Below are 26,977 nucleotides of genomic sequence, written 5' to 3'. Positions count from 1 at the left end.
TACCCATTTTCTTTCCTTTTTAAAAAAGATTTATTCAAGTCATTTGAGAGAGAGACAGACACACAGTGAATGGGAGGAGGGGCAGAGGGAGAGGATCTGAAGCACACTCCAAGCCGTGCACTGAGCCCAATGCAGGGCTCAACATCATGACCCTGAGATCAACACCTGACCTGAAATCAAGAGTCAGATGCTTAATCCACTGAACCACCCAAGCACCCCTGTTTGTTCATTTTTAATGGAGAACACTGGATTCTCTCTTCGTGAGTATCCACCTGAGTCACTGTTGTAAACTCTGCTGGCTGAGGTAGGACATCAGATAAGGATCTCTTCTATGAAGGCTTTGGAAGAGGATCCCCAGGGCCTGGTGCCCTTTCTTCTCCACCATCCTCAGCAGGGTCTCATTCTTCCGCTGCTGTGTAGGGCACTGCTGCACCAGCTCCTTCTCTTCCTCGGTGAAGACCTCACTGTACTGAAGGTCATCCAGTACTCCATTCAGGTCTCCCAGCCTGGCTTGCAGCTGCCGGTGGTGCTCCTTCAGAAAGGCCTTACCTGGGCAGAAGGAAGAGTTGCAGACTCAGAAAGGGATAGCACTCTTATGGAGTTCACAAGCTACATAAGACATAAGACATATTTCCTTTTTCCCTGAAGTAAGCTCCATGCCCAGTGTGAAGCCTAACTCAGGGCTTGAACACATGACCCTGACATCAAACCCAGAATTGAGATCAGGAGCCAGATGCTTAACTGACTGGGCCACCCAGATGGCCCTTAAAGACATAATTCTCTGTATAGATAGTGTTCATTCTCTTTTGCATGTTGCCCAGACAGACCTTACATGCACATCTTCAGGATTCCCAGTCCATTTTCAGGGGACTATGAATTTAGGGAAACTCAATGATTCCTCTACTTCAATCCCATCCCATCCCCTCCCTCCAAGCTTGGAGCACCTCTCCTTCATCACTTTCCAGTTTTCATTGGAATCCTAGAGAGGCTCTATCTTGCTGTACACTCATCTATTCATCTTCTAACAATCTTCAAGTTCATACATTGATATGCATGATACCGGAGGTGCAGGTGGTCTAGACTAGCTCTCCACCCTCAGGGGTCTTCTTAAAAAGTGTATAGAAAGAGATGTAAGTGGCTAAATACAACACAGAAGAGACCAGGATCACTGGAGAGAAGAAGATATTTTGCATCATGCTGACTCAGGGTTCATGCTGGTTCCCATATATAATACCTGTGTGACCTTGGCCAAATCTCATCACTTTCTTGTTTCTCAGTTCATTCAGTACAACCATGACTGCTTTAGCCTTTTTTTTTTTTTTTTTTGAGAGATAGAGAGCTCCAGCAGGTGGAGGAGGGCAGAGGGAGAAAGAGAACCTTAAGCAGGCTCCATGACGTGCTTAGAACCCAACTAAGTACTCAATCTCGTGACCCTGAGATCATGACCTGAGCCAAAATCAAGAGTTGGATGCTTAACCTACTAAGCCACTTAAGAAGCTAAAAGTATGAATGCTTCCGACTTATAACTTATGCAATTAGAACTTTCGTTCTTAACACAATGGCACAGATCGTTATGTCCGTCATCTGCTCCTATAACCAAACAGTTTAATTTAATGATCTGATTTCTCTGATGTCTTGGTGCTTCTATGAAAAATCATTGTAACTGTACATTCGATGATTCCTCAATTGGAATAATCAGTTTTCTGTTTTCAGAAAGATTCTCATCTTAACCTAGTCTCACTGCATTGGTTGTGGTCATCTTACCCAATGTTTAACAACTTATACTCAATCTTCTTTTTTTTTATTATTTTTATTTTTTATTTATGATAGTCACAGAGAGAGAGAAAGAGAGAGAGGCAGAGACACGGGCAGAGGGAGAAGCAGGCTCCATGCACCGGGGCCCGATGTGGGATTCGATCCCGGGTCTCCAGGATCGTGCCCTGCGCCAAAGGCAGGCGCCAAACCGCTGTGCCACCCAGGGATCCCGATACTCAAATCTTAACTGGACATAAACTTCACCTTTTTTCCCCCTCTCTACGATGCACTCTGAAACATTTTAACTCATTCAATGTTTGATCTGAGCCTGTGTATTATTCTTTCTTAAACCCCCCTAATATTCCTTTGGAACACATCCACAACTGTTATTTTGATAAGCACTGTGCAATCAGCTTTGTTGTTTCCACCTGCTGGAATAGAAACCCCATGAGTGCGGGATGTGTGAAGTAACAGGCATTGCCATGTTAGCTCCAAACCTCCTCCATGATTCTGTGGGGGAGCAAGTCAAAGACTATTCACAGGGATAGACAGAAATGGGGTATATAAAGCACAAATATACATACCTGAATATTTGTCATGCTACAGGCAGTCAGTAAGTTGCATTTGCCATCATGATCCTTTTAATTACCCTGCTTTCATGAGGGAAAAATGCAACCAAAGCCTTTGGGTAAGAAAGGATAGGATGACTAGACTTTAAAGCAAAGTCTTCACAGAAGACTTAGTATCAAAAGAAGATCTGAAGGAGTAGGATCTTGTATGAAATACAAGATGCCACCAGGCCAAAAGGGAAAAAGAGGAAGAGAGATGTCATGCTTCACAGTGCATGGTGGCCAGAATGGAGATTTGGCTGGCAAAGATGTGGGCTGGCAGCAGCTTCTGAAAGGTCTTCTAGAGAGAGAAAACCAGGCTCAACTTTATCTTGTGACAACGGGGTGACAGATATCTCTTGCTCAAGAGCTTGCATAATAGGAAGGGTGGAGACCTTTTGCTGGTGCCACACACTCACCACCTGCATAAATCCTTTTCATTTTCTTTGTGAAATCATCCTTAGCTCATGCTTACCCAAGATCTGTGGTTGGGTTGGAACCCAATTGCGACTCCAGGTGTGGGGCCTGATTTTCTTTAGCTAGTCTGCCTCTCTGGACCTCCTGACAACACCACCAGCTGGCCAGGAAATGGGTCTATTGCCATTTCAAGCCAATGTGACACCTGAGGAGAGTCTTCTCTTCACTGAGGGGCATCAGGAGATGCTATCTTTCTCCTCCTGGATGATCTGTTTTGAGATAGGAGGACTGTCACTTTTACTATGTGGAGCCTGACAGTCAAAGCCAACAACATGGAAGGCAGAAGGGAGTCCCTTGATCTTTATTCCTTATTTTATTTACTTATGTTAAAAAGGCTTTATTATTTTACTTTTTTAGTAATCTCTACTCCCAACATGGGCTTGAACTCACAACCTCAAGATCAGGAATCACAAGTTCTTCCAACAGAGCCAGCAGCCAGGTGCCCCTTGACTCCTTACTTTGAATCATTTCTTTCTCTGCTACCTACCAACTCCAGGAACCTTAACCAATGCCCAGCTAATCCCTGTTCTTGATTTTCACAGCAGTCTCATAACCCGGTTCCCACTTCCTGTCCGTTCCTTGCCCACATTCATCCACACTCTTGAGAAAAGTGAATGCATTGCTACCTACCCTGCAAAATTCCCCCGTTGGCCTTCGGCCTAATGTCCAAAAGATTTCAACCATCATCCTTATGCTTTCAACGTCTGTTTCTTGCCTGTCTCTCTGGTCTCATGGGGCCTTCCTCCCTCTAAAGTTTCATGTCCCGCCATATCAAACTACTTTCACCTATAGTTCATCAGATGCAATATGTGTTCCCCAATAAGATTGGTTGCATGCTCAGAGTCTGCATATTACACCCCCTCACGAGTTTGGGTGAGGCTCCTGAAGTGGCTCAGGCTCCTTCTTTGTCTCTGACACCACTGGATCTTTGTAAATGAAGAGAAGGTATGATCTCTCATTGAGCCACATCACACCACTCAAACACCTCCTGAAATCAGACACATCCTTCTGACTTTTGGTCAGAAGTGCACTCACCTGAGAGAGGAGGAGGGGCTGCTGCAGAATGAAACTGGAGATCCACTAGGAAAGGAGGAGAAGTTGGAGAATGAAATGAACCATATACCTTTATCTAGGTGTTCTTTTCTTTTCTTGTAAGTGGTTTCTTCTTGTTTTATTCATTTAGTAATCTCTACAGCCAACATGGGGCTCAAACTCACAACCCCGAGATCAAGAGTCACACGTTCTTCTGACTGAGCCATTCAGGCAACCCTGTAGTTTCTCTGGTCTTTGATGTAACCCACTAAAGTAATTTAACTCTACTTCCTAACTTAAAGATCCCATTGAAACATCATATACCAATGGCACCCAATTAAGTAGAAGATCACTTACTACCTATTAAGGAAATGCATCCAAGGAGGGAACTCATTTTTCCTTTCTATTTCTATTTCTATTTAGGAGTCAACGTGAGGAAATGCGAAAGGTACAGTAAAAATGATCATACTCTTCGTCATTATCCTCTAAGTAAATGTATTTTTGACATGAAATGCCATCATTTAGTGAGTACATTGATCAATAAGTGTTGATATTCTTTAAACTCTAGAACACTGAAATTGTTGACAGTTCAGAAACTGTAAGTTGAACACACTTGTAAGTCGGTGGGACATTTGCTGACTGGAGCAACCATTTGGGAAAATAACTAAATTGTGTTTATCATTAAGCCTTCAACATGGTCTTACGTTTTCTTTCTAAAAGTTCTGCTGTTGTTTAAAGTTCTGAGACATTTTATGTCCTCCCTCCTTCAGCAGCTGCTTAGTCTCCATTTATGTCAACAAGTATAAAATTGCCCAAAAGATAGGATTAAACCAAGTTTATGCACCTTCTGATTCTTATGAATCAGAATCCTGTGCAACATCTCCTAGGTAGGAGAGGTTCCAATTTTCAACTCCAACAGCCCCCTCTATCCCAGGCACACAAGACCAGTGCCAACACTTTTTTCAATGCAACATTGACTATAAACTGTAGTTGGGACCATACACAGACCTTCTCCTCTGACACACTACACTACAACCAAGGGGAGAGACGTGCATGATTTTTTTCCTCCCCCCCAAATTTTAGACTCATATTGTCACCTACCTGGCTTCACCAAAGTGCGCCAGACCAAAGTCTTGTGTCTTTTTTCAGCAATTTCAACTATGATTGGTTCCTTCATCTTCCCAGCATAGACTTTGGAGAATATCTGGATTTCTCCAGGACTCCTGTAGGATAATTTCAACTCCTAGAGGAAACACACCACTTGAATTAAAGCATCAGAGGGTGGGAGGGGGGGCAGGTGTGTGGAAAGACCTGTTTGACAACAGTGAACTGGCCACTGAAATATAATCGTTTCCTACACAGTCTAATAGCTGGTTGAGGGTGAAAAGAGGGAGGATGGTCAACAGCGTTTAAGGGTACAATTTTCAGAAATACTATTATCCCTGAAAGGGAAGGTAGCCAAGCTCTTATCAGGGTGTGGTTCAGAGAATAATCACCGGAGCTACTGACCCTGCATTAGTTTTCCATTGTTTTCTGAAGAACATAACATTTTGAAGCCTGAGTTAAATTTGAGTTAGATTCAATTCTACCAACCTCAGGTATTATCTCCAGATGAGCATTACTGGACACGATATAACGGGAACCAAAATTCAGGGGGTCCACTGGGGGTGAGGTCTGCAGACGCACACCATGAAACTTAGCTTCTTCATCATCTATTGCCTGAGGAAGAAGCAGAAGCAAATCAGAGGACAAAGCTAAAAGTAATAAAGCAAAGGTAGTGGCACACAAAGTCCTCCATATGTTGTATAAGTAGCATGTATGATATGATTCAAATGATGTAAAGATTTATGCCTCTGTGCATGAGGAGATATAGTTCTCTTAGGATTTTATTTTTAAGAAATCTCTACACCCAATGGGTGGTTCAAACTTACAATCCTGAGACTCAAAGTTGCATTCTCCTCCGACTAAGTCATACAGGTGCCCCATGGAGGGATGTATTAACAAAATTTTACTGGTGGTTATCTCAGAGCCAAGGAATTTATATCTTTTTTTGGGGGGCCGGGGGTTAAATGGAGAGAGAATCCTAAGCGGTCTCTACATTAGGCAGAGCCTGACTTGGTGGCTCCATATCGTGACCTTGAGATCATGACCTAAGCCAAAATGAAAAGTCATAAGCTTAAACAACTGAGCCATCCAGGTGCCTCCTCCCAAGACAATTCTTTTTATCACAAATCTCTGTATAGATTGATCATTCTTCCTATAATGTGGCAGGAATTGTCTGAGTGCTCCTCAAAGCTGCAGACAAAGACAATTCTTTCTGTTTGCCCTGGCAGGGGACCATCCAGTTTGCAGCTGGATCTATGAGGGATGAGGGAATAGAAGACTTCCCTGCATCACAAGGCTGCTACCCCATGAAGTGCTCTACTACCTGTGCACCAATACTGCTGTGACATCACCAGAGAGGCCCAGAAACAGAGCAGAGGAGCCTTTGGAACTATTTGAGGAACCTCCAAAGACACAGAATAGAACTGAAACAACAAAATAATAACAGCATTTGAGAGTCTCAGCAAAGCTCAATAGACACTTTATGGAATTAACGAGCAGGAATCACTATCAAAATCATTTACCGTGTAAGTGTTCACTTAGTAAATGCTCTTGGTGGTGAGTGATGAGAAGGAGGCAGGAAGGGGAAGGAGAAGCTAGTGATGTTCCACTTCTCGATCTGGGTGCTGTATACAAGGTGTGTCTACTGTGAAAATTAGGGAGCAATACATTTATCTGCCTATTTGATTCATGTTAAAAGAAATCCGTATATCCGTTTGAAGGGAAGGATGTCCAATGCTGATACACGAATTGGACCTGGAAGATCAAGTGGAAGAAAACTTTCAAATTGTATCAGGAAGGGAATGAAACTCCGGTGGGGCAGAGGCAGGGGAGGGAGGCAATGGGCTCTCAAGGAGTCACTACACACATGCTAGTAAAGAGTAACAGCTCCACAGGGATAAAAAGAAAAGGAAGGAGGAAAGACAGTAATGTGTCATGCCATCTCTGATGAAGAATTATTTTAGGGGTGCCTGGCTGGCTCAGTCAGTAGAGCATGTCACTCCAACTCAGAGTGTTGAAATCGAGCCCCAGGTTAGGGTAGAGATTACTCTAGAAATCTTTTTAAAAAGTATTTTAAATGATTAGACACATTTAAAAGAAATTATGGTAATAAGAGATTGGAACTAAAATAACCAAATACATCACTATAACATTGATGGGTTATCCTATGTCTCTACCTCTGTGTGTGTGTGTATGTATGTGTGTGTGTGTGTGTGTGCTTCTCTTGAATAAATAGATAAATCTAAAAAAAAAGAAAAAGAAAAAACGTGGGGCGGTGGGTATTCCTTGTTGGCCCAGCAGTTGAGCATCTGCCTTCAGCTTGGGGCACGATCCTGGGATCCGGGATCTGGTCTTACATTGGGCTCCCTGCGAGGAGCCTGCTTCTTTCTCCCTCTGCCTATGTCTCTGCCTCTCTCTGTGTGTGCCTCTCATGAATAAATAAATAATTTTTTTTTTAAGTGACGGTTATGGGCAGTCGGGTGGCTCAGTGGTTTAGTGCTGCCTTCAGCCCGGGGTGTGGTCCTGGAGACGTAAGATCGAGTCCCACGTCAGGCTCCCTGTATGGAGCCTGCTTCTGGCTCTGCCTGTGCCTCTTTCTCTCTGTGTCTCTCATGAATAAATAAATAAAATCTTTTTTAAAAATTGACGGTTATCATTAAGAGCAGATTTCTGCAGATAGTGGGACATACTCCTGTACTTAGCTTGTTTTATGGATTAAAGGTAATTCCCTTTACCTGCCTTTTTTTTTTTAATAGCACTTGTCATAGGCACATATATTTTTCTTGTAGCAAAACATTTGCATCTTCCAAATAATCTTTGGTTGTCCTGCTTTTGTCTGTTTTGTGCACTGAGGCATCCCCAGCCCCTAAATACTGCTTGGAATAGGTAATGCACAGAATAAATATTTGTTGACTGGAGCAATGGATTTCCTGGAGCACCACGCTGAGACAGATATAACACAGGCCCCAAGTGTAATTTCAACTTTTCAAGGAGCCACATTTTTTAAAAAAGCAAAAGGAAGCAGATGAAAATACTGTTAGTAATATATTTATGATACGTTTCATATAACCCCACATATATTTCTTTAAACATGTAATCAATATACTATTTAAATAACATGTGCATTTTTCTTCATACTCTGTCTTCAAAATTTTAGTGGATTTAAAAAAGGTTTATTGCATAATTTAAATTTGTAGCATCTCTAAATTGAAGGACTCAGCAGCCAAGCATGGCTAGGGGCTAATATATAGGATTGTGCTGCTCCTGATGTAAACAGGGAACATTCTCAGGGCAAAAGTGGCATTTTGAGGTTGTCTTGTGTTTTCAAATGAAGAAAAGATTTGCCCTCTTCTCTTCCCCTCTGTATAGAGGAAGACAGACCACATTTCATTCCTTCTGTCAACATTTCATGAATGTCTATAGTAGGCCTTACATTGTGCTTTTAACTAACCTGTGATTAAGAGGTTATTTATAATTTACAAAGAAACAGACAATAAGTAAATAAAGAGATTCATGAGACCAATGGAAAGAAATAAATAGACACAATGATTACAGCTTGGGCTAGATGACACTACGGACAAAGAGATGACTTGGTTTATGTTCAAAGTGTAATAAGGATTTAGAGAAGAGTCTAGGCCAAGAAGTGTTGGGATATTTATGTTTGTACGAGATCTCCCTGTTGGCAGATAAAAAGTAGAAGTCAGATAGAAAAAAAGTCTGAAGGCCTGAGTCCTATTTCCAGCAGAAGTCCGTGAAGGAGGTGGACACCACTGCCGGTGGTGATAAGGAAAGGAAACTGGCTCCAGTGACATTATGAAAGTGACTTCTGAAAGCAGAGAGCTGAACTCACGCATCTCCACACTTATTGTCTCTGGCTCTATAGATTGCAAGCTCCAATAAAATTTCATGCAATATTACGACAGTAAAACCCATTGATTTTTTTTTTCTTTTGTAGAAGTCATTGATATGGAGGATACATTGGAGGAGGAAAGAAAATGAAACACAGGGATTGAAGATAAACTCTAGATGTGGGTTTGAGTGACTTAGTGGAACTTGGTTGGATATCCCCTATGGGAAGAGAGTTGAAAGAGCAGGGTAGCTTTGGGGAAGAAAGGAAGTAATACACGAGGCTAGGTATTCTAGGTATTCTCCTGGACACTCAAGTGGACACATTAAGTCAGGCAGTTCACAAAGCTCTGGAGGGTCGAGGACAGCGATACAGATTTAGGAATCTTCCTCTTCCATGGACTTTGGTGACAGGATCCAGAAGAGTCACTAAGGCCATCAGTGAGTCCAGGAGGTGAGAGATTTCAGAGCAAGTGTCTTGTGGAAGCCATTGGAAGAGGGACCATAACAGTTAATATGGAGATTGGGGAAATAGGGTATGAAGGACTTCTAGACAGGACTCTTTCCAAGGATGGGTGAGGCCAACAGCACACATGCTACCAGACTGCAGGGAAGAATCATCCAATGGAGACTTTGAACAGAATCATTTGAGGGAATAGAGATACTGTAACCCAGCAAGAAGCATCTGAGGGCAGAGTGAGCACTGAGGAATGTCCAGACCGGGGGGCCCATGAAGCTGATGATCCATTTGCCAAGTAGCAGAAGAGAGAAATGGACATTCAGAGGTGAAGGAAAACATTTCTCTAATATGGTAGCTATGGTCAATCTGGGGTTGCTCATAGAATGGGAAGCCAGGGTAGGAGACACTGATGGAGGAGGCGACAGCAGATCCTTCCTGGTGTAGCGTCCTCCCAGGAAGGCCAGAGGGAATGGGATCCAGGAGAGTCTCAGATCTGAGCCTCTAGCAAGTAGTAAGCAGGCTAATCTCTGCCCACTGCCCACGACAGGGCTAGGGGTAGTGAAGCCAGTACAGAATTAGATCTACAAAGTGATGATAGGAAAATGAGGTCATTCCATCTCATTGTTTCTACTCAACAATAAAGTAGAGCAAGTGATCCTATGAGATTTGGGGTCAAGGGAGGAAGAAAGGCCAGTCTGGGGACTAGGGTGTGTCCACAATAGTAAGAAGAGTCATTTAAGACTTTGTTTTGGTTTTTGCTACGGTTTTCTTTTCCTGCATAGCCCAGGAATGGTCATCTCTAGCATCCAGATTAAAATATTTTCTCTTGTATTTTAAATACCCACAGTTACTCACAACCCTAATGACTACCAGGCATGCATCTGTCTCTCTTGGGGCTGAAGGAGGATAAACCAATTGTTAGAGAATCAAATGAACCTTCCCCTGGAACCTCTCGATCCAGGATGAGGGACAGAAGTGACACTTTATGTGGGAAAGCAGTAGCTCTCCAGCGACAAAGACCGGTGTATCTGCTTCAGCACTAACCCAGGAATGGTTGGGGGACTCTGAGCCTATCACAAATGTGCTGGAGGGAGATACCACTGCACAGGGAAAAGACTTCAGAGGGGTGTGCATGTATCGTGTATGTTTGGGGAGGGTATTTAAATTAGATCCTATTACTTTGAAATTCCTCAATGAAATCTCTGCATTACTCTCTGCCAGTCCCCATAAGTCTCATCTCGTATTTTCCTTCTCCGTAAAACCCAGAGAAGGCAGCTCCATTTTCAGAAGAACAGAATTCCTATTGCAGATCCTTGCACATGGCTCAAGAGGCAGCACCTGCAGAATGACCTCAGGGAGGGTGATTCATGCTTCTATCAGTGAAAGCTGTGCCTTCACTTTTCTGTTTAATACAGAGTTGGAAGGTCCAAGGTGAGAAACTGCCATGTAATTCTCACAGCTTCTCCAGCCTTACCTTCGTTAACAAGGGGTCACTGGGGATGAGGTACAAGTGAAATTTAATATCTTCAGGGTGGAAGTGATAATAGATCAGTGTCAAGGACGTGATGGGGACAGAAACACCTGTCCCACTGGCGAATCTCAGCAGGATCCCCATCAGAGAGAAGCTGGGGTTTTCCAGCACGGCATAGAAAGGCTCCACTCGGCTTGGCGGTTCTAGGACCATTCCTTCATCCTTAAAATGGGCGACTTGGAACCAAGAGACATCGACCTCATTTGCTGTAGGACAACCACAAAGCCCATCAGATAACATTCCCACTGGCCCACTGCCTCCCCTCGTCCCTCTTTACCTGGGAGGGAGACGATGTGGGGGAGGTGGATTTCAGCAATGACCCCCTCAGGCTCCACAGAGATCTCAAACAAAGGCCCTGCCGCCATCCACTGCTCCTGGTGCTGTAATGTCAGGCCCAGGCGTTGATTCCAAGAATCAAAAGCAATCTTCACAGTCACTGCTGCTGTTACCAAGAAGCCAAGGCCTACCGCTGGCCACAGATAGAAGCCAGCCGCAGGAAAGTGGGCGCTGAAAAGAGCCAGAGTGATAGTCATGCTGGCTAACCCCAGAACTTTGATTGAAAGAACACAAGTGCAGAGAGATGTGGTGTTTGGGTGGAGCCAGGTGCAAGACCCATCTGTGATTTTCACAACTGTAGGAACCTCTGGGGACTTCATTAGGTTTTCTGGGCCCCAGTTTCTCTGTATTCTACATATGTTGAAATTAAAATACCAACTCAGTGCATAGAATACAGAGAACACTGACAAAATTTCAGATGTCCATAGGGATGGATCATGTATCCTATCATGTAGGTGTATATGAGTAAATATCACACAGCATTTACTTCCTTTATAGTAGAATTCTTTGAAACAATTAGCATCTCCCATTCTTACCTGTATCTGTTTGCAGACTTATCAATCAACTCAATATCCACATTTCCTTCAGGTCCCAGGAACTGATAACTTTTACAAACTGGTTCAACCCCAGCAGACAGTTGAGCAGCCTGGATGGGCACTAGTGTCGCCACTCCTAAGCTAGTATCTTCTGAAAAATAAACATTGCATGTGTCAAATGCAGACTCTTAGAAAAGGCCTGATCTGAAGGAGCCCTGGAGGTTCAATGGCACATGTGCTGTTCGCAATCTAGATGTCAGAGAGAAGGATGTGTGGCAAGAACAGGGCACTTTGATCTTTGAATCCAGAAAAGGAAGGCATGAGAATGTTCTTTGTTGTTACTGAAACTGCACTCCCACATTTTAGAAGGAAGCCCAGATGGACAGCTTTGGCTGGGGGTGATATTTGCCTCAGCCAGGCACCACAGCAGCTAAATTTCTACATGGACCCAAGGAGCAGCTGATATCTGATGCTGGTGAAGGAAGGCAAGTCCCTAAAAGCTGAAGACACAAAAGCACACCGGTTGACTGTAGTGTTCACCACCATCCAACTGGAGGCACCCCAGACCATCCCCTGGTTCCCTGAGCGGTTCCACCACCCAACTGGGAAGGCTTCCCAGCACTGCTTGGAGACCATCTACACACGCGCTACTGGATTCCATTCACACTGCCCACGCTCTGGGAGAAGACGATTGGCGTAGAACAAATATCTGTATCTTGGACAATAGAAGTCTCTGATATACTATGCTCTGACAAAATTGGTTTACGGTTTATCAAGAATTATAAAGGAGGGAATCTCATTTCACAGAGAGTAGGGATTTTGTATAGGAACAATGAAAAGTCTCAAACAGTCACCTAAACTCTCTGAGTTTTTTTCCTCCTGTGTAAGATGGAGAGACTAATGCTACCTGACCTTATAGAACTGCTCTGAATTTTGGTTCCTCGAGAAAATAGCACACAACGTCAGCTACTAAGGTGAGTACAGATGAGGTTACCCTGTCACCATGTGCCTGGTAGCTCAGGAGCTGGACTGAGCATCAAGATACAGCCAATTCAGTGCCCTTGTTTTCCTGAATCTCACATGGCTTTGACATACTGTGGGAAAGTTTCCATCAATGAGCACAGAGAGGTGGAGCAAGTATTGACAGGATGTAGGACAGTCATGTTGGGTAAAGTTTTCCAACCAATGGTGATAAATTTTGTGCTGGTCTAGGTGCTGATTTTGAAAATGGAGTCTATAAAAGAGTTCTAATGGTGAACAGATGCTATAAGAAAGAACTCTTAATCCAATAGGACTGGTGTCCTGGTGTCCTTTACATGAAGAGGAAGAGAGACCAATCTTTCTATCTCACTCTCTTTCTTGATACATAGAGGAAAGGCCATGTGAACCCCAGGAGAAGGTGGCCACTTACAAGCCAGGAAGACAACCTTCACCAGAGACTGAATGTGTCAGCAGGTGAGCTGAGACTTCTAGCCTCCAGAACTATGAGAAAATTACCTTCTGTTGTTTAAGTCCCCTAGACTGGCTATTTTGCTAGGCCAGCCCTAGTACACGCTTACAATAGGAATGTTTCCTAGCCCAAAGCCATTCAGAGTATAAATGTCACAAAAGATCATACATTGTTCAGTTTTTGAAGTCTTAGTTAGCATGGATTAGGGTAAAAGATAGCAGGCCCTTTTAAATGAACCCAAACACAATCCAATGCTGCCACACCTCACCTAGTGGCTGGAGATTTCTCACCCCTTGGGTTCCTTTCTTTATCTTTGAAATAGAGGCTCTATGATCCACTCATAGAGTTTCCATGGATAATCAGAAGACAATGCGTTTAATGTCCGTAATCGAGTGTTTGGAATACGGAGTCTATTCCAGATATAGTATCCGAGGTTACAGCTACTTCATATTCCCATTTAAGTTGTAGGGAGGATGGTGTTACAGATAAGAAAAATTGCTTTTGATTGTCACCACCACAAAGGACTTCAAATTGTCTTCTCCATGTAAATCCACAGGACATTTCTATCAGCCCAATACACACGTGCCTGGCTTCATGTCTATATTAGACAATTACCTGATCCTTCTGGCAGTGGCAATTTCTGGGCTGTCCATTTCATGCCAGTTTGGGCCCTTGAGTGTCAAAAATTAGAAAAATATTAGAAATCATTTCACAAGGGGTGCCTGACAATCAATGGAGCATATGGCTCTTGATCTTGGGGTCGTGAGTTTGAGCCCCACACCCGGTGTGGAGATTATTTAAAATCTGTTAATGAAATCTTAATAAACTCTTTAAAAAATTATCAGTTCACCAAAAGAAATGAGGAGGACGTGATTACAAACTAGAGCTGTTTGCCCAAACAAAGGCTATGATCCAGAAAGTGTCATTTAAACTTTCAATTAAATTAAATTCAATGATATTAAATTAAAATTGAGCTCTCAGCTATACTATCCACATTTCAAGTGCTTAATACCTACATGTGGCAAACGTCTACCATATTGGCTAACACAGGCTAGAACATTTCCGTTTTTTTTTTTTTTAAGATTTTATTTATTTATTCATGAGAGACACAGAGAGAGAGAGATTGGCAGAGACCGAGGCAGAAGCAGGCTTAATGCAAGGAGCCCGATGTGGGACTGGATCCCAGGACTCCAGGATCATGCCCTGGGCATGAAGGTGGATGCTTAACCACTTAGCCACCCGGGCGCCAGAACATTTTCATCATCACAGAATGTTCTCAGGAACAGTTCTATTAGACTCTCAAAAAAGAGATGACTAGGATACGGAGAGTAGAACTAAGAGAGGATCTCTCCAGGCAAATGTGTCTTGACCATTCTGCCTCTTCTCCTATTATATGAGTATCCAAAGTGCTCATACCTAACTTCTTTTGTTTAAATGGCTCTGATTGGGCATTTGTTATTTCACCTGGCAGTAGTGGAGGAGTGGAGACGACAGGGGTTCTGTAACCATCTTGGTTTTTGTGAGATGATTGCTATTTTTTCTGAATCCAGTGGTATTGAAGATCTGGGGGCCTATACCCATGGGCTAGTTAGAGGCATGCTACCCACTCTGAGTCCTTTACTGTGGGACTGTTCATTACCAACACAGCCCTGTGAATATATGTGCCCAATGTTGCTAAGTGTCCACAGTGCTTAGAGAAGAATGTTCTAAATGAGTTTCCAAAACTTACTGGAGAAAATCATGGAAACAAGAAGCTGGATAAGTGAGGGTTAGGGCACAGTGGGGAAGGAGAATAGAAGAAATTCAGAAGAGAGGTAGAAAGGGTCAAATAAAGAAAAAAAAGGAGACGGGACACAAAACGTGAGGATTGCCAACATTCCCAGGGGGGAAAAGATATGTAACAGCATGTTAAAAAAATAAAAGATATTTAAATAAATAAAATCTAAAAACATTTTTTAAAACAGAAACAGAATTTTTTAGATCAAAAATTCTCCTGTGGTGCCTGAGTAACACAAGAAGATGAAATCATCATTCAGGGAGACTCTACAGATGACCTACTTAAAGTCATTCAGGAAAATCGAACGGAGGTGGATGATGATGGCTTTAAGAATCTCAGAGAAGATAAGAAATGACTTTTGGAAAATTTGTCTATATTTAGTGGTTGGAATTGAAAGTTGATATGGCCAGAAGGAGAGGGGGCTTTAAAAAATGTGTATTTATCTTGCAGTAACACTATAGGCGACCCTCACCCTTGGCATTTGCACTTTTCTGGATGAGGCTGCTTGGTTTTTTGGTTTTGTTTTGTTTTGATTTTTTCTTAACTGCTGAAGTCTAATAGAGGAGGCTGTCATGCTTATGTATGAAATAGAATTTAGTCAAATAAACCTTTGGGGTCATTTGGTTAAATAAATAAATAACTCACTCACTCACTCACTCCTTGGTGTCCTAACTGTTGGAATAAAAGCACTGAATTAGTAATTGACTCATGGGTGCAATACATGCCCCCAGAGTAGTGGTGACCAAACTGACTTTACCTTGGAAGCTTTAAAAATCCCCCAATACACAGGTCACAGCCCAGACCAATTAACTCAGGAGACGAGAGTGGGACCTCCACATCATTACTTTTAAAACTTCTCAAATGACTCCAATATTTAGCCAAAACCATGATCTATAGGGTGAGCTACTGGTACATGAAGCTAGTGCCTGGCTGTGATAATCTGCTCTAATGCAGGTGATATTTTCTGGAAGAGGACAACCAACTCACTCCAATCTCTGTCTTGAGGAACTGGAAATGTGGAAGGAATCAAGACCAGGGGAATCACAGGGCAAGAGTCCTGGCTCCTAAGAAGGGGGGTGATGAAAGAGGAACAAAAGCACTGATTTCTGTGGGTACAGTAGTTATTGCATGATTGCCGCCACTGCATCATGAAATGTCGTCTACTTTCATTTACGTTTGCTGAGATTCTCTTGATTTCTTGCTGTAGGTACGTAATCCTTGATCCCTGGATTCCTTATATTCCTTGATATGTCTATTCACTTGAACATGAGAGGAATTTTCACAGAGATATTGATACATAGACTAAGGCTAAAAAGAATACACATTTGGAGAAGTGGAGTTCAAAGAAAGAATCTGTGGCTCTTTTCTCAAAAGGGTTTTGGGCAAGCCATGTGAGAGAACCTTGACCTGCCCTCCTGAGTCTTGGTGCTGTCTGAGGCTACAAAATCAGCCATGGATTATGTTAGGCCCATGCCAAGCTGAGGGTAAATACATAGCCTTCTGTTTGCTTATGGAGCTTGTGCACACTGGGGTCCAGTGGTGGCTGAGGGTGGAACTTAGGAGGAAGGCACTGGTGAGTGGGAGTCAGTTCATCCCAGGTCATGGTATCTGAATGTTAAATTTTCCAGGGATTTTGTGGGTAGGTTGTTAAACATGGATATTAGTAAAAATTAAATCATATACAATTTTCATTTAAATGGACTATATTGGGACACCCGGGTGGCTCAGTTGTTGAGCCTCTGCCTTTGGCTCAGGGCATGATCCTGGGGTCCCAGGATCGAGTCCTACATTAGGCTTCCTGCATGGAAGCTGCTTCTCTCTCTGTCTATGTCTCTGCCACTCTCTCTGTGTCTCTCATGAATAAATAAATAAAATCTTTTAAATAAATAAATAGACGATATCACTGACAAAGGTAATAAATGCTGAAACATTCCTTTGTAATAATTTTACTACATCATACTATACTCGGTGTTTTTTAAGTACATATATTTTTTCTTTTTAATCTCTACACTCAACCAGGGCTTGAACTCAGGGTGCCAAGATCAAAAGTTGCATGCTTCCCTGACTGAGCCAGCCATACCTCTGCCCTTTTGAAGTTATCTACAATTATGTTATCTGTGTAGTGAAAATCTCTGTAATAACAGGCTACTGCACAGCTATTTCCAACTCTGTATTAACAGACATCATGTTTGTACTTTGAAATACACGATGATGGAAGTAGTCACCCCATGGAAATTGGCAAATACTGTAAGTAAAGGCTCTCCCCCCTCTCCCCTGGGGAGGCTGGTGTTGAACACTCTCCAGCACACCATGTCAGGGACTTCATTCCATCCTTCAGCCTCATCAGCAGCCAGTTTCCCAGAGCACCGAGTTAGTTATTTGCATTGGTTCCCAGCTCAACCAATGACACAGTGATCTTTGCATCAGTTATTGCCTGTTGGTGTATAGCTTGTCAAGACACCTTCCTGGGGAAAAAAAAAAGAAAAGGCAGCCCACGTGGCTCAGAGGTTTAGGCTGCCTTTGAACCAGGGCATGATCCTGGAGGCCTGGGTCTGAGTCTCATGTTGGGCTCCCTACATGGAGTCTGCTCCTCCCTCTGCTTGTGTCTCTGCCTCTCTCTCTCTCTCTCATGAATAAATAAAATCGAAAAAAAAAAAAAAAAGACACCTTCCTGAAAGAAGAGGTACCTGCCTCATTCAGAAATTTCTGAATATTTTGGTAAGATTGGATAAGCTCATTTATTCTCTCCCTGATTCCTATGTAAATTACCCCAACTTCCCTGATTCTCATGTGCCCCTGTGATATCCAGGAGCAGAATCCAATACTACCATCACCTTTCCCCAAGTAATCATTCTTCTTACTTGGAAGACTTGTCCTTATGTAACCAACTTAGAAAACCAGTGTGGCCCAGTTGTAGGTCCGTTAAAATTCTTCTTTTAAAAAGCACTGCCGGAGATGTCTCATTACCAAGACAGATTGATTGTATTCTTTTTAACAGTCTGGAAAACAAAACAAAAGTTGTGTTATGAATACAGCATGGAGGTTTGGTGGCAGGACAGTCTCTCCACATGACTTTATGTTAAAAGCCCTAGACCTCATGCTTTGTCTTTAGGAGAATCTTCTCTCAAGCCCTTGACTCCATCTCCCCCTTCATTACAATGCATTTAATCCTATCTCTGTGTCCCACTCAATATTGCTCTCTCCATGTCCAGGAAGCAGAATCAGTTGTTTCTCAACACCTAGTATTTGCTGGAAGGTTTTGTTTCGTATTAGGCTGTGGACCTAAGTGACCTTATTGAGTACTTAGGAAGAAGAGAAGACTCCTAGCTCATATTCAACCTTCACCCATCACTGGTGCCCAAGAGAATGGGACCCTATTGTGATCAATTGAAATTCTAGGACATCAGTGAGATTATGTATGTGCTGTAAGAATCCGCGCAGTACTAATGCTCCTCTTCTACCTCCTGCTTCCTCACAGTGACAGACATGTGAGAATACTAGGGGGGAAGGAGACGATGGATATCAGGCTTATTTTCTTCCACAGGAGATCCTCATCCAGGTATGGAACAGGAAAGCCCTATGCTAGGTGATTTCTTCTTCATATTGGAGAGCTGGGCTCTGGTCTCCCTTGGCTGGCTGGGATCAAGATGGGGTTAGGAGCAGGGAATGTCCTTGGGCCAAGACTTACACTTTCTAATATGATAGCCACTAGCCAAGTGTGCCTATTTAAACTTAAATTTCAAGTAAGTAAAGTAGAAAATCAGTTCCTCACTTGAACTAGCCATATTTCAAGTGGCCAAACACCACAAAGAGCCAATGGTTTCCATATTAGACACCCCGGATATGAAATTATGCCTATTGTGGCAAGATTTCTCTTGATAGCCCTGACCAGAATCATCTGCTACAGTCCAATTGAACAGAGACTGGCATTGGAGTATGTGGCATTGGTTCAACCAAATAAAGTGTTTCATGGAGTACTATTAGCCATGGTCCCCTATGTGGAAACATTGCGTTGAGAAGAGGTGGATAGATAAAGCAGGACAGAAGATTTCTTGAGCTTGTCAGCAATATTTTCCAGGCTGTCAAATATTGCCTTGAAACAAAGTTTGTAATCCGAATTAATAGTACTGGGTCAATGTCAACTTCCTGGTTTTGACAATGACTATTTTTATAAAGGGTATTATCATTTGGAAAATCTGTATTGAGTGTTCATTTTTGCTCCTTTTGTACATTTGTTGCTACTTCCCATGAGTCTTAAACTATCTCAAATAAAAAATTATAGTGACAAAAAAGAAAGAATATGTGGGCACTTAAGCAAATAATCTAAATGTCTTTGCTTTCATGGATCTCTATGAGATAGAAGGACAAGATCCAAAATCTTCTCCCCCACCAACCCCCAAATATAGTATCCCTTACATATTAATGTCATCATAGCCTGTGTCATGAGAAGAGGGCGGGGACTTCAGGCTTTCATCTGACAGCTTGGTGCTCTCTGAGGGCTGGTCCACTGTGCTTGCATCACAGGTACACTCACCCGGCCTGGGAAAACACAAGGGAGTTATCATTGGATTCTGTGTGAGGAACTTGATGGTGGGACGGTCTCTTCACTGTGATGTAGTGGAAGTAACAAATCAGAGGCTCCATCTTCAGAGATGCAATCTCTGATATCCACCCTGGGATTCACTTATTTCACTGTATTGACTGTTCTCCTTCTCCACTCAGCAGACAGTGATCTCACCTCAGGAGTCATGCAACATTTGATTCTTAACCCTTCATGTTCATCAATGTATATGTAATACCTGGGAAGACTCACTATAGACTCACATATAACTTGTATAACAATATTGTGTACCAGTAACATGGGGGTTGTAGAATGTTCCTTACTCTACTGCTATCCTTCAGAGGCCCTAAAAAAGGAGGAAACTTTTATAAAGTTGCACAACACTGCATGAATTATATTTCCCCAAAAGCAGTATCTATTTAGGGTGAGTCTGTCCTGACTCCAGAGACCAAAGAGACAAGAATCCACAGCTTGGCACTGCCATTTCTTAGAACTTCCATTCATGTCAAAATTGGTGCTTCACTCTCTGAGGTAAATATCTGTCTTCTAACTTTTAAATAAGGATATGACACAAATCCTTGTGATGATTAATTATAGAAGGGTAATATTACTTAGTACCCAAGCTAGAAAACATTAGGCTCCCAAAGAAAATAACTCACTTCAGTGATCCTCCAAATTCCCTAGCATGTGGGGATTTTACATATGTCATAGTAGCTGAATCTTTGGTCCAACTGATTTATTACTGCAAGTTCTATGACTCTGCAACAATGTGCATTAATTGGTCACAGATAAGACATGACCCTCTGGAAAGCAGCTGATGAGGAGCAGCTGAAGCACTCATGGATACAGCTTAGTGATTTTGACTCATGCCATCAGATGGTCAAAAGCATGGCCATGGCATCCGGGAAAGAGTTGGAGGAACACCCACAGAGTCGCTTGTGCTCAGGTCTGAAGGTACTGTGGTCAGAGGCAAGGTTTTATTACCTGACAATGGAGACAAGAAGTCTAAGTAATACATCTTGGTGCCTTTAAGCAGGTTTTCCCCTTCAAGTATGATGAGAAGAGTGAATACATAAAATTGTGAGCAGCGGAGTGCCTGGGTACTCAGTTAAGTATCTGCCTTCAGCTCAGGTTGTGATCTCAAGGTCCTGAGATCCAGCCCCTCACTGGGTTCCCTGCTCATCATGGTGTCTGCTTCTCATTCTCCCTCTGCCCTTCACCCTGGCTCCTGCTCTCTCTCTCTCTCTCATAAATAAAATGTTTTTTAAAAAAGTGTAAGCTGAGACTTTTCATTTAAAAAAAAAAAAAAAAGAGGGCTTCCTGCGGGAAGCCTGCTTCTCCCTCTGCCTATGTCTCTGCCTCTCTCTTCGTGTCTCTCATGAATAAATAAATAAAATCTTAAGAAAGAAAAGAAAGAAAGAAAGAAAGAAAGAAAGAAAGAAAGAAAGAAAGAAAGGAAGGAAGAAAGCCATAGTACTCAGTATTTCATGGAACAATAATGAGATACAGAAGAATCAAAACCATCAAGAGCCCTCAAAGGCTTAATAGATATACTCTCACCGTGTCAGATGGCATCTTGTGCATCTGTGCATCTCTTTCTTTAATGTATCTCTTTCCATGTTAACAGCCAGTGTGTCTGTCTCTCCATTACACCTCTATTAACACTGAGAACAGAAAAAGAAGGAAATTGTATTCAAATAAGTTGGAAAAACCTGAAGATACAAGTTAGTGTTGTATCTGTCCGGGATATACAAAATCGTTCATTGTCCAGTTCAAAAGAAATACGTCGGTAGCATTGTTTCCAGTAATGCTGGCACTTTGGAGAGAAACCAAGAAAGATTATAAACCTTAAATGCTGCTTTATTTCATATCTAACCCTCTATGTGCAAATACAAGTGATAGAGAATAGCTCCTAGATATAGAGATAGCTCCTAGATCAGAGAAGTGAGATCACCAGGATGGCGGTAGAGGAGACCCCAGCCCCATTCCACTGATGAAAATCAACAATTACACAGCTACCCATAAACAGAAACAGCTCCGGGAGGCATTTGGAATCCACATAAGAATTTGCAGCAACACAGTGGGACAAACTACTGGAGAAGAAAACATACCAAATGAGAAAGAAGAACAGTTTCACTTAGCCCACACCGCCTTGCAGTTTATAAGGTATGGAGATGGCTTTGTGCCTTAAACCTCACAAACCAACCTCTGTGAGGTTCGAATGTGTCCTCTGTAGCGTCCACACCTCTCTCTGCCTTCAGAGAATAAGGAGAATCAGGACCTTGCTCTGGGTGAGGCTTTGGCTCCAGGGAATGTTGTGGCTGGTTTGCTCCTCCTTCCAGACCATTAAATTTTCTCCACATCAGCAATAAGTTTGCTTTGCTTTCTTGTCATCTGTGTGTTCATTGGAGTAGCACTTTTCCTTTCCCTCAAGAACTTTCCATTGCATTCATAACTTGGCTAACTTGCACAAGAAGTTTGGTTTTTGGCCCATGTCAGTTTTCAACTTGCCTTCCCCATTAAGCATCATCACTTGTAGCCTTCCATTGAAACTGATAAGACATTTGACTCTTCCTTTTGCTTGAATACTGAGAGGCCATTCTTGGGGTATTAATTAGCCCAATTTCAACATTGCTGTGTCTCAAGGACTAGGGAGGCCTGAGCAGAGGGAGAGAGATGGGGAGCGGCAGGCCCGGGGAGCATGTCGGAACATACACAACACGTATTGATTAAGTTCATCATCTTATAATGGCGTGCTTCATTACAATATAAAAATTGCAGAATTGCAGAGGTTTATCTCAGGGAGCCCAAGAATGAATCTTGTGGACACAAAAGGGTGAAGTAAAGTGGACGTTTATTAAGTGAAAGTGAAAGCAGAAAAGAAAGAAAATGCTCTCTAGAGTGAGAGTGGTCCCAAATGGCTTGCCACTGAGGATTTTTAGGGTCAGTCTTTTATTGAGAACTTGACAGGAAGCTCCTGGCCTTGAGATTCTTGTGCCCTCTTGGATTGAGCAAGGGCTACTGATAAAGCTCATAGAGACTTCCTTCTTGAGGTGTGGTCATTTACAATGTAACTGCCATTTATGATTACAATGTAACCGCCAAAGAAACCTACTCCCTAACCTTCCCGGGTCAGGTGGTCTGCTCCATTCCCATATCTACTGTTCACTCTGGCTTAGAGCTTCTGCCTGCCAGGAATAGTTTCAGAGCCTAGTCAGAGGCCCCCTATCTCTCCCTGCCTGTACTTAACCCTTTCCTGACTCATTCCTCCCCCTGGTTTAGTAATCCTAACTGCCATTAGGGTATGAGACAGGACCGCTCTGGCTGCTGCCCATTGAAATGAGGTAGCATGCTGTATGGTAGTTAGAATCTATCCAGGCGGGGGGAGAGGGGGTGTGAGGTATGGCTCTGGGGTGGGGGGGAGCAGGAGGTCATGATGGGCAGCAGATGATACTTGCATCAGTACATGAAAAAGAACAAGCATAAAATGAATGTCAAGCTCCAGATTGTGATCACATCTCTTAGATAAGATCCTCAATTACCAACACCATTAAATAGATCAGTGGCTATCTTGATCTTATTTAATTGTTCAAGACTATCAATTGGGACACTTTGTGAGAGTTATCTGCAATGTTAAAATAACACACGTGAGGAAACTCCTTGAATCCTAAATGAGGAGGTAGCAATTGTAGATAATCAAAAGTGGCTAATCAAAGGTGGTTTCAGAAAGTCCCTCTGTGCCTTCCCTTAATTTTTGGTTAAGTACAGCTAGTGCCTGGGAAGTATCATTTAGAGTCCTGCTGAGTAAACATACTGTTTTGCTTATTTTGTGTTGTAGTCTTAGGGTAAACCAGAGTCCCACCAAAGAGGCAGCCAAAGCTATTGTGTCAATTACTCTGAAGTTTACCTCAAGTTGTCTAGCTTAGGCAAACCACTTTTAAAGACAATCTGAACTAAGATTTAACATCCACAAAGGTGGGTTACTGAAACATAATTTCTCCTATAATAACCCAACTTTTTAGAGATAGCCAACTTGAGACTGATTTGTTTGCAAAGCAAGTCCAATTTTAACCTACTTGCTTCAATTATTTACATGAGCTCAGCAAGAACAGCAACTGGCCATGTAGCTTGTTTAAAATCTGCTTTGCTGAAAGTTTTTATAAGGAATCTCTAGGTGGAACTTGTAGTAGCCACTCACGGCCAGAAGCCAAGCCAAGTCCTTGCCATCAGACATGCCTGCAATACCTGTAGATGTGGGTAGGTTCCTCTTCACCAGGTCCCCAAAGTATCCCGAGTTTCCTGCACCTGCCAGGAAGTGACATTCTTTACTCACATGGTGGAGGCTGCTGGGAACTCCATTTTTTTTTACAAGATTTTATTTATTTATTCATGAGAAACACACAGAGAGAGGCAGAGACACAGGCAGAGAGAGAAGCAGGCTCCATGCAGGGAGCCCAGAGTGAGACTCAATCCCCACACCCCAGGATCACGCCCTGAGCAGATGGCAGACACTCAACTGCTGAGCCACCCAGGCGTCCCTGCTGGGAGCTTTATACGCGAGGTATCAGGCCAACAGTTTCAAGGTGCTTTAGGGCTCCACGTTTCATAAAGTCACCTCAGGTCCTTAAAGCTATTTGGTCAGATCTGAGTCTATTCAAGTCTCTCTCAAATATGGCATTCTAGTCAAAGCCTTGGTAAAATAACCAATGTTTCCAATGGTGTCCTGTTAGGAGGAGAATAGATTCTTATTCAAATCATGCAAATGACTATAATGCCATGGAAGAAAGAATACTTACTGAGACCTTTTGAATTTCAGAGGGTTCAGCTAGAGAGAAAAGTTAAATGCTTCAGTTGGTTTACAAATGTTACACTATTACATTTCTGTAAAAGTCATAGTTTCTTCAGAGAAAGGTTTTTTTGATCTGAAAGACCAAACATCAGAGGATTGGCAATGTTTTAAACAAGAGTTCCAAAACTGTAATCATTTTCTTTGTTCATTTGGTCCCATGTTACTAATTCTTGTTCAGTTTAAATGCAGCGTTTAGTTGGTTTTGGAAATTCTCACCCATTTTAGTTTAAAATTAAAGATATCAAACATCTGTATTTGTCCTAAAAGTCCTTTTTATGAATCTTCTTAAAGACGAAACTCATTTTATAAGAGAATAAGGAAAACTATGAATGATGAAAAGATTTAAAAATGGGCACAGCTAAAGAGCTGATGGGAGGTGACAATATAGCTGGCAAGGAAATTTAGTTATTCTTGAGACATATAACATTTTAATTATTAGAATATTAAGTGATGACCTTATTACCAAAACATATTAAAACTTTAGGAATGGCATATCATCTCAAAAACAGTTTTGTTTTGTTTTTTTTTTAATTCATGAGAGACAGAGAGAGAGAGGCAGAGACACAGGCAGAGGGAGAAGCAGTCTCCATGAAGGGAGCCCGACGGGGGACTCAATCCCAAGACTCCAGGATCAGGCCCTGGGCTGAAGGCGGCGCTAAACTGCTGAGCCACCCAGGCTGCCCTCAACAATAGTTATTACATTTACCCAGACAATATAACCTAGGGCTTATCATTATTTGTTTGTTGGTGCTTCCCACTACCTTAACATAACCATATAAACAAGCCTAATTGGTCAAAACTGCTTCATTTATCATTTAAATCTTGGAGAAGTTTGTTAAAAACCTCAGATGGGGCACCTGGGTTGCTCAGTGGTTGAGAATCAAGTATGGAGCCTGCTTGTCCCTCTCTCTATGTCTCTGCCTCTCTTTGTGTGTCTCATGAAGAAATATATAAAATCTTAAAACAAAAACGTCAGAAAGTTATAAAGAACGGGCCTAAGTAGGATTATAGTTCATTATAAAAAGCCAAAATGAAATTATTTATTTGACCAAAATGACCTTAAGATTCTGAAGGCAAATATGTAGGGTCAGACAATTGTTAGCAAAACTTAGGTCTTTCAATAATGAGAAGCTTTAACTAAGTAATCAAAGACCTGAAAAGACAAAATATAGAAACTGGATTTCCTGGATAAAGAAAAACAACTTTTTTTTTTAACATTTTTATCAAGACGAGACCAACAATTTAAGAAAACTTTGTCTTTTGAACAGAGAGAAAGCATAATTTCAGTCTTCTACCGATGTACCTTTAGAATCCATTCATTTTAATCTTAGTCCATCCTGACCACATATCAAATGCTTTCCGTAAGATTTCCCTTCATAAACCTTCCACAACTTTCCTTCACATTCAGGTTCGGTCCAAGTCATTTCTTTTCAAACAACCTGTCTTATTTAGGACAAAATCACCTTCTTTTACCTTAACAAAAATATTTTCCCATTCCTTACATCTTGCTTATGTATCTCCTACTTTTCTACATGCAGAGTTGTTTCCCTTCTTTCTGAAAGTCTTCATTACACTTAGCAGAATTTTAACTCTTAGTGCAAACTAAGTAGCAACCAAATATGAACTGTTACACCAAAACTCTTTAGAGGGCAAATTTATGAGTCCCTTAAGCACAAGGTATGTTTACAAGCAGATTCAAATATTTGGGTTTTTTTTTGTTGTTGTTGTTGTTTTGTGGGTATTTTTGCAGTAAGAAGTCAAAAGCACAAGGCTACATCTGGTAATCAATGCTCTAGTACTTTATCCTGTTTGGAGAAAACCTAGACCTTCCAATGAATTCAATCCCAATTTATCATCTGAGCAAAACTTCTAAGTTTCAGGTCACCAAAGACTTTGAAAGCTGTCTTAGCAATTACCCATGAAAACTTTGAGACAGATAATTCACCATCATTGTAAGTTATCTGTTTGCTGACCAATGCCACAGGGATCATGAGCTTATTGGACCCTCAGTAAATCTTGGTAGAACAAAAGTTTCACATCTAATGTTGATAACTTTGAGACATGTTTAAAAAATAATAATAAAAAAATAAAAATAAAAGACACCTGGGGCACCTGGGTGGCTCACTGGTTGAGTATCTGCTTTCCACTCAGGTCATGATTCCGGGAGCAGATCCCAGGGTCCTGGGATCGAGTCCCACTTCAGGCTCCCTGCTCAGAGAGGAGTCTGCCTCTGCCTCTGCCTCTCTCTCTCTTTCTCTCTCATGAATAGATAAATAAATTCTTTAAAAAAAAAATTCTTTAAAAAAAAAAAGATAAAGACCTTCTTATTTTAATTAAACCAAAAGCTGAAATTAGTTTAAATAGTAAATTATACTCTACCTGGATTCCCTTTAGAAGTCAATCAATTTGTTTCCCACTGTCCATTTGTACCACTGGGAGAAATGGTGGGGAAATCTGCAGTGAGCAGTGTCCACAGGCCACACCTAAGGTTGTACAGAAACAGGAAGAGGAGGTGGGGAAGCAGAAGAGGCAGGGTGCTGCCCAGAGGCAGAAAAACATTCTGGGTCCTAAAGCCTGTCAGCTCCAACAGATGAGCAGATGCACATTTGTGTTCATTTGTTTTTCCACCAAAGTGGAATTAGGCAGTCCGTGTCA

General features: G+C 42.1%; 1 protein-coding gene across 5 annotated transcripts; it reads right to left on the bottom strand.

Annotated features, from left to right (window-relative positions):
* Positions 1–26,977, bottom strand: LOC119876002 (caspase recruitment domain-containing protein 8-like). Of its 5 annotated transcripts, none has more exons than XM_038528392.1 (13): positions 26,702–26,977; positions 23,719–23,778; positions 21,034–21,137; positions 19,329–19,451; positions 17,774–17,911; positions 13,751–13,806; positions 11,686–11,836; positions 11,091–11,320; positions 10,757–11,019; positions 5,466–5,591; positions 4,974–5,115; positions 3,876–3,920; positions 1–549 (listed from the first exon to the last, which is right to left on the bottom strand). In XM_038528392.1, exons 3-13 carry the CDS (start codon positions 21,090–21,092, stop codon positions 278–280), a joined length of 1,605 nt encoding a protein of 534 aa, XP_038384320.1. In that variant the 5' UTR covers positions 21,093–21,137; positions 23,719–23,778; positions 26,702–26,977; the 3' UTR covers positions 1–277. The 5 variants fall into 5 exon arrangements, 4 of the variants coding, with proteins under 4 accessions (XP_038384320.1, XP_038384319.1, XP_038384322.1 ...); XR_005354539.1 differs by lacking the exon at positions 23,719–23,778 and adding an exon at positions 2,839–3,049 and having other exon boundaries at positions 428–549; positions 26,702–26,971; XM_038528391.1 differs by lacking the exon at positions 23,719–23,778 and having other exon boundaries at positions 26,702–26,974.

Source organism: Canis lupus, chromosome 1 (assembly GCF_011100685.1).
Source record: "Canis lupus familiaris isolate Mischka breed German Shepherd chromosome 1, alternate assembly UU_Cfam_GSD_1.0, whole genome shotgun sequence".
In the NCBI taxonomy this organism is placed as follows: Eukaryota; Metazoa; Chordata; class Mammalia; order Carnivora; family Canidae; genus Canis; species Canis lupus.
The sequence above is the reverse complement of the archived record's forward strand: the minus strand, read 5'-3'. Positions and strand labels throughout refer to the sequence as shown.